At 52.9% G+C, this 7,819-nt stretch overlaps 3 protein-coding genes across 3 annotated transcripts; 2 read left to right on the forward strand and 1 right to left on the reverse strand.

Annotated features, from left to right (window-relative positions):
* Nucleotides 1-1,076: 1,076 nt before the first annotated feature.
* N0V96_001388 (uncharacterized protein) lies at nucleotides 1,077-3,531 on the forward strand (the record flags this gene model as incomplete). Its single annotated transcript, XM_065756220.1, has 4 exons — nucleotides 1,077-1,317; nucleotides 1,367-2,112; nucleotides 2,167-2,215; nucleotides 2,273-3,531. The coding sequence occupies 4 exons, from the start codon at nucleotides 1,077-1,079 to the stop codon at nucleotides 3,529-3,531; spliced, it is 2,295 nt and encodes a 764-aa protein (XP_065615460.1).
* An 813-nt stretch (nucleotides 3,532-4,344) lies between these two features.
* On the reverse strand, nucleotides 4,345-5,454 carry N0V96_001389 (uncharacterized protein; the record flags this gene model as incomplete). The annotated part of the gene is made up of 1 exon (XM_053191972.2): nucleotides 4,345-5,454. The coding sequence occupies one exon, from the start codon at nucleotides 5,452-5,454 to the stop codon at nucleotides 4,345-4,347; it is 1,110 nt and encodes a 369-aa protein (XP_053050580.2).
* A 1,129-nt stretch (nucleotides 5,455-6,583) lies between these two features.
* N0V96_001390 (uncharacterized protein) lies at nucleotides 6,584-7,819 on the forward strand (the record flags this gene model as incomplete). The annotated part of the gene is made up of 1 exon (XM_053191971.1): nucleotides 6,584-7,819. The coding sequence occupies one exon, from the start codon at nucleotides 6,584-6,586 to the stop codon at nucleotides 7,817-7,819; it is 1,236 nt and encodes a 411-aa protein (XP_053050579.1).

Raw genomic sequence — 7,819 nt, forward strand, 5'->3', positions numbered from 1 at the left:
CTTGGGAAAGTTGTGCTGTGATCCTGTGATGTGATAACTCTTAATTGCCTGCATAAAGACTCTCACCTTGGCGTACGATGGTTGTGATTATTTGATTGGAATGTCAGCCAGTTGCATAGATCACGCGATAACAGATGGCTGCTTCAGGCAGGTCTGATCGCGCAATTCCAGGGTCTTCCGCGTATACGAGATCTACTTCCATGTCTATTCACCTAGGTGTTGAAGATTGCAGTATCGGACTGTGACATTGTGATGGACTGGAAGTGCGCCAATTTGTAGATATCTAGCGAAAGAATGGTGAACTTGACTGCCTATTGTGTTAAGCGTATTCCGCAATTGCCGAGATTAGGTTGGAATACGAGAACATACCAGGGTCTGATAACATCACGAACAACCTCGAGAAGCGATGCGACGTTGCCCTGCATTGGGTCGAATGTTCGTTCACAACGCCGCGGATTCCGCGGTATTAAAGAAAAATGAGTTCATACCAGTTGATCGCATCGATATATAAGCCTCTCGTCGGATGCTAATCTCTGCCAAGATGAGATCTTGTTCTCAGCAAGCTCGCTCAATATCACTCGCTATCTCACTGTTGGTGTACTTCATCCGCCAGAATGCACTGTCCCTTCGTTTTTGCCAGCTTGGCGCTCTTATTGAAACAAGCTGCTGCCTTTGGAGACAATCCTAGACCCAAACCGGAGCTCATTCCGAACGCATTTGTAGTTGAGCTTCGCGATCCAATTAGCCTCGGCCGCCGCTCAGACGAACACACTCACGTGGCCTTCAAACGTGCGCTCTCGTCCTTGACATCTTACGATGTTAGATACGAATACACCAACCATGAACTGTTCTATGGCATGTCGATGACTATCCACAATAATGAATCTCTCGCTGCGTTGAAGTCTCTACCTGAAGTTGTCAAAGTCTCCCCTGTTCAGTTCGTCCCGCGACCTCTTGCTGCTATCGATAATGAAAGTCGTCGCTCGGAATCATCCCCTTCGTCGCATTTGTCTCGCAGTCTTGCAAAGAGACAGCAGATTCCCGAGAACAACTTGGACTATAACGTTCCTCACACCATGACTGGAGTTGACCGTGTACACGCCGCTGGCATCAAAGGAAAAGGAGTTAAGATCGCCGTCTTGGACTCTGGTGTCGACTACTATCACCCTGCCCTTGGCGGCTGTTTCGGACCCGGGTGCAAGATTTCGTTCGGATATGATCTCGTTGGTGACGACTACGACGGATATGGCACTCCAGTTGAAGATGCAGATCCTCTGGCCGCTTGTGTCGGGGGTGGACACGGCAGTCACGTTTCGGGTAAGTCGTCGTTCAACTTCCAATGCTACGACCACACTGACGGCGTCAGGAATCATTACCATGGAATCCTCTTCAAACGATACTTTCAAAGGCATGGTTGGCGTCGCACCCGAAGCAACCCTAGGCATGTACCGCGTCTTCGGCTGCTCCGGTGGCGTCGGCAGCGACGTTCTCGTCGCCGCGATGATGCGCGCTGCCAGCGACGGAGCCCAGATCATCAGCATGTCCATTGGCGGTTTCTCGTCGGTCGGTAACTCGCCAAACGACCCCTACCACGTTCTGATTCAGAAGTTGACGGATAGCGGTATTGCTGTGGTGGCTGCCGTAGGCAATGACGGGGCCAACCTCCCCTTTGCAGTCAATGCGCCCGCCAACAGCCCTGCTGCCATTGCAGTCGGCTCTATCGAGAACGCTCTATTCCAGACTTTTGAGTTGGTCGATTCGAATGGGGACGTTATTCGCTATGGAAGTCTTTATCCATTTCCCCTGAACTGTACACTCACGGCCGTGCACGTCGGCGATGGGGGTGTTCAAGGCAACTTCGGATGCCGGGCGGCTGATTACGATGCCATTGCAAGCAAGGTAAGCGGCTCAAAGGAGAACTACGTGGTCGTCGTTCGGCGTGGGCTTTGCGGTCTCTCCTTGATGCAGGATGTTGCAGCTACCGCAGGCTTCAATAACATTCTCACGTACCCTGATAAGGACGTCCTGGACAATCCATTTCTGGAGGGGTTCAGTGCAACCCTGCCAAATGCTGCGCGTAACTTCGGTACAACGACAAACAACAAGATTCAGGTTGGATCTCTGAAAGGCGAATATTCTGTAACGTTTCGAACTGCTGTTCCCCAGCTTACTCGGGAAGCGTGGGGCGGCCAGATGAACAACTTTAGCAGTCCAGGTAAGTTTTCAAGTTGGAAGATCTGGGTCTCTGAGATATTCTAACCTTGCCGTCTAGGACCTGTATGGGACTTCAGCCTCAAGCCCCAGATCAGTGCGCCTGGCGGCCAAATTCTGTCCACCTGGCCTCTTGCTGCATCAGGATGGGCGCTGGCCAGTGGCACCTCAATGGCTACTCCGTACCTTTCTGGAGTTCTTGCACTTGTCAAGTCGCAATTCCCGGAGCTATCAGTGACCGAGATTCTCAACCGCCTCCAGTCAACCTCGAAGCCTACGACTCGTGCCACCCGTGATGATGTTTCGCCTCCCGTTCATCAAGGAGCAGGCTTGGTCGACGCCTACAATGCGATCTTCTATCCTTCATTCATCTCGCCTGGCCAGTTTGACCTCGGTCCCAACGAGGTCGTTGCCAGGTCCAGCTATTCTATCACTATTACAAACCCATCGGACAAGGCCACAGAGTATACCTTGGGTCACATCCCAGCCCCTGGCATGGCTCGCTACCCTAATCCAGATATCCCAGGCCAGGTGGGATTCTTTAGCAACGTCTATCAACGGCTAGCCTCTCTTCCTTTTGCAGCAACCATCAACTTCCCAGAAGGTTCGACAGTCACTCTAGGTCCGGGTGAGAGCAAGAATATTTCCGTGGATATCCTACCGCCGCAAAATCTCCGAGCTTTCATGATCCCTTTTTACTCAGGCTTCATCTCCATCTCCTCTGACCGAAATGAAAAGCTCTCCGTCCCATACCAAGGCGCCGGGTACAACTACACGGCTGCCCCCAGCTTGGGTACTGACCCTGTGCCGCCTAACGTCCTCATACCCGTAACCGAGTATCCCGTGTTCGGAGCTCCACAGTTTGTCACTTCCGACGGCTTCGGGATCCAGGATTACATCAAAATTGATCCCGCCGAGCTGACCCTGTACTATGCTGGCATGCAGCCCGTGCAGATTGAGCGGCTGGACGTCGTTCGCGCAGACACAGACTTTAGACCAACATGGTATGGATTCAATCAGAACAGAGTTCTGAACTACACAAAGACAGCACAGCCTGTCAACGGCACAGTCGGAGGTGCTGAGTTACTGGGCAACCTGTACGTTAACTACAATAATGCGCCAGTGACTAGCTTGTTTGACTCCTGGCCTGTTCCAAGGTTGTGGGACGTCGAGACTGCGTCTGTGCCTATCCCTATGTTGAAGGGCGGATACAGACTGCTGATATCTCACTTGAAGTATGGTGCAGATGAGACCAAGGCCGAGGACTGGTCTACTTGGATGAGCGGTGTCATCGAGGTTCCGCAAGATTACTACCCATAAAAAATTGTGTGGCCAAGGGATTGTACCCTAATAGATAGCAATTGTGACCAAACGTATTCAATCCTCAATGCTGTTTCCTATTTCAGCCCCGGGTGCAGTGACACACGCGTTTCCTACCATTGTGTACGTGTTCTGTCAGCATCAGTCTATCAGATCAGCAGCCCATATTGTCATGCGATTCGAGACATGTGCTTCTTATAGCTGTTGTAAAACTGAAGTTAGGCATGAGCAGGATTCCTGGGGGCCAAAACACTCGATGCCGCAAGGCCGGCATAACATTGCTGTCGATGAAACCGCTACTGGTCTGTTGGCTTGAGACTGCCGAGGAGCTTGGATCGAACTATCCCATAGTGTGAACTTCGTTATTCCCGGGGAAAACTCCAGTGGACCAGTGGTTAAACCTCCCTGTCCTGAACCTAAAAATAGTAGGGATGCCGCGGGCCGTCTTAGCAGAGTTCACAGCTTTATATTGAAACATCCACGATATGCAGCGCGGCAGTATAAATAATGAAGATGATCTGACTCTGCGCTTATATGCGCGGTCACTCTTGGTCCGGCAGGCAGAGACGGCTTGCGCTACAGTCCGATGTGATTGTGGTGAGTTAAATGTCCGGGAATCCCGTGTAGTGCGTTGAGGGTATCGGATTACGACTACTGCGTATATGTACAGGTATGCTTATACTATTTACATAGGTATCACATCTCATTCAGTCCAGCTGCTGCACAGCAAAGCGCAACCATTACCACCACCACCATTGCTGCTGCTTTTTGATCCATTTGTGGACCAAGGGAGCGATGTCGAGATTATTCTTTTCAAGGTGCATGAAGTGGCCATTGCCCTTGATTCCAAATTTCACTAAGCTTGATCCACTCCGGCTGGCCACCCACCTGCTTCAGATAGTTGATGATACAGTGATCGTAGGTAATGTGAACACTGGCCTCTCCCGTCAAAGCCAGGTACGGTACACTGGCGATCTTGGGAAGTTTTCGAACAGGTTCTTTTTGAAGGTAGCAGTTACGATGAGCCAACGACGGCTCACCCACAGACTCGACAGTGGCGTTAAGTTCCGCGGCGCTGGATACCGCCGGCTCGTAATCGACGGGAGTGTTCGTCAGGCCCCAGGGATTAGCCGCGGTACTGGTCAGACCATAGCCGTACGCGCGAAAGGGGATCGTCGAGGGCTCGACATTGATGTTCCCGGCGAGATACTGGGGACAATCATTGGAGATGCCGATGGCGAACTTGGAGCCCAGTGAGTGAGAGACGAGGTAAGACTGTGCGCCAATGAGGGAGAGAAGCTCACACCCAGCGGTGCGCATGGCCAGCTCTTGGGAAACCTGGCTGGTAGTGTATGGAATGAAGCTCTGCTGGAACTGGTCAAAGAAGGGATCGCCGCGCATGCCCGTGCCGGGCCACTGGGTGTGAAGCTGGGACTGGGGGTAGATGTTGTAGTTCTTGACGCCGGTGAAGCCCATCTCGACAAACTCGGCCGACATGCCTACAGCCATGGTGAAGTTGGCGGCGTTGTTGGCCGTGGATCGGCCAATGCTGTTAGCATCGACGAGGTAGACCTGGTAGCCTTGCCTCAGGAAGTAGGTCGCCCACCCGGGACGGTTGTCAGGGGTGTTGAGCCATGTGGATCCCGGAATGCCGCCGCCGTGAATGAAGACCAAGGGGGTCGAGCGTAGCGTGAGGATGGGGGTGAGCTTCTCAACGTAGAGCTGGCCGATGGTGATGTTGCCCGTGGGGTCTGGTGCGCTTTGGCCCCCGACGTAGAAGAATTCTCGACTGTGTAACGTCTCTGAAGGTCTGCACGTGGAGCTGACGGCGTTGACGCCGATGCAGCTACTGTCGGCACTTGAGGTGGCCGTCGCCGTTGATGCGGCCAGCGCGAGCGCGGAGAAACCCGCAAATCGGACCATGATTCTTGTGGCTGGCGGGACGTTGAAGCAGTTTGACACACGCCAGACAACAGAGAGAGGAGCGCGCTAGATGCGCACAGATTTATCTGGCTGGAACACACAAACAAGTCAAACGCGCATCATCATCAGACGAATAAAGGAAGGGCGAGAACGAGTTCTAAAGCAAGGCTTGCGAACGAGAACTACCGTTAATATACGCTAAACGACCGGAGCTTGGTTCGTTTCTGTGTTGGTTCGGATCAAGCCAAACAGGACTCTCCAAATTGCAAATATTGGAGCAACGAACTTTTGAACGCAATCTCGGGGAACTGGGCAAGACTGGGCCCAACACCGTGGAGAGAGAATGTTCCCCTCGGCGGACGAGTTTCCCAACCGATCGCAGCCAAGCCTCTGCCCGCAAGTCGCCCCTTGCCAGTCCATCTGCACAAGGCAGAGGCGTGACGTGCTAAAGAAGGGGGAAATCCCGGAATGCTGAGGAACCTCTTTTCAGAGTTTCTCACTGCAGCTTTGGGCTTGTCCGATCTTTGACGCCCAGGGCTCACCATTGGACCCGTGCCGTGAACTCGCAGGCCTTCCGGCGTTCGCGTCGCAAGGTAGGCTGCCGACGGCATAGGGTGAAGGAGGGGCCATGACTCGAGATCGCCTCACCCTCCACTTCAGCTGCACGCTCTAAGACAACCTTGACCTTGCGCTTAATTTATGAGCTGGATGGCCATCGCGGGCCTTGGTGGAACACGAGCCAAAACAGCGGCTCGTCTTTCCCAATGCTGTTGCCCGCTGTTCACTGTTGCGCACTTTTTGCAATTGCACTAGGTACTACGGATGGTCTGCGAGTCTATGAGCCTTCGACCTTTCAGCCCATCCCACGTTCCCGGGACTTAATCCACACCATATGGGGTGAACGCGAGCTAGGCCATCACTCATCAAGGAACCTGATCTTGATAACCACGATATGAAACCAACCTAGACTGCGCACCATGATACATCAAAATCTCCGCTATGTTGCTACCTTCCATCTGATCGAATTCATATCATAAAGCGGTCCGGCCTCCCCCTCCCCATACGGGTGATCCGTTACTACGAGTCCGACCTGCCCCTGACTTCCAAACCAAACCCCCTACCCTTCGCCATGTCGAACGTAACGACCTCAGCGAAGATTGGAAAACCACCAAATAATACGAGGGACTACAACATCATCAGGGGTATCTACCGACAGTATGGCGTTACCACACTCGACCCCAGTCTAGGCTACCTCTTTGCCGCAAAAGAGCCCGCAAACGCCGTCCACGAGTCGAAGCAAGGTGCCATCATCGCAGGAATGGTTGTCGTCCTGCTCGCCATCATAGTACCGACAGCAGGAAGACTTTGGGTTCGAGGGCGGGGAGCACAAACCAAGTTTGGATGGGACGACTGGGTCATCATAGCGGCAGCGAGTCTAGCGGTGGTATATCCGATACTACAGATCCTCGTCGTCGTCGACGCAGGAGGCGGCACGCATACCTGGGAGAATACCTACGACGACTACCAGTTCTACTCGTACTACCTTACCATTTGCCGGCTTCTATACTACCCTACGGTCGGTATCATCAAGATATCCATCACTCTCTTTATCAGACGGCTGGTCGACACAGCGTACAGGACGTGGAGGATTCTAGCGGATATCTTCCTCGTCACGGTTGTTGCCTATGTCATTGCCGCTTTGTTCTGGAGCATCTTCCTTTGCAATCCGCCACGGGCTGTCTGGGATAGAGAGTTTGCAGGAGCTTTGGCAGAGCCAGCGACGTGTGGAAACCAGTTCCTCAGTGCAAAGGTTCTTAGCATCATCCACGTCGTGCAGAGTATCCTCCTCCTGGCAACACCAATTATCATATTGTGGAGTATTCGTATCGACAGGGGCAAGAAGATTAGGCTCTTCATCATCTGGGCTGCGGGAGGGTTGACCGTCACTGGCGGTCTGTTACAACAGCTGCAGCCATTCACGTCAACAGATATTTTCTGGGACTACACCATCATCTTGAGATGGACGGTACTCGACATATCTATGGGCATCGTGACGGCCTCACTACCGGTGCTCGACGCGGCCATTATGGGATCATGGCACGCGGCGAAATCTACACTCGGGCTCTCGAACCCAGACAAGCAGAATAGCAGGGGGACGAAGGGTACCAGGGGAACAAACCCCGAGACAATCAGTTCCGGGCCACGGAAAAATTATGCCAGCTCGGCCGAGAATATTGTTGGCAAGGACGATGGCCTGGAGATGGACGTTATTCAACACAACGGCCCCGACGACACGGGTGACAATTACTCGATTCCAGACACTACGGGCCATGACAGACGGCACAGAGTCAACAACATGGTATGA

This window comes from Colletotrichum fioriniae, assembly GCF_027942845.1.
Source record: "Colletotrichum fioriniae strain IMI 355084 chromosome Unknown scaffold_1, whole genome shotgun sequence".
NCBI lineage: Eukaryota > Fungi > Ascomycota > Sordariomycetes > Glomerellales > Glomerellaceae > Colletotrichum > Colletotrichum fioriniae.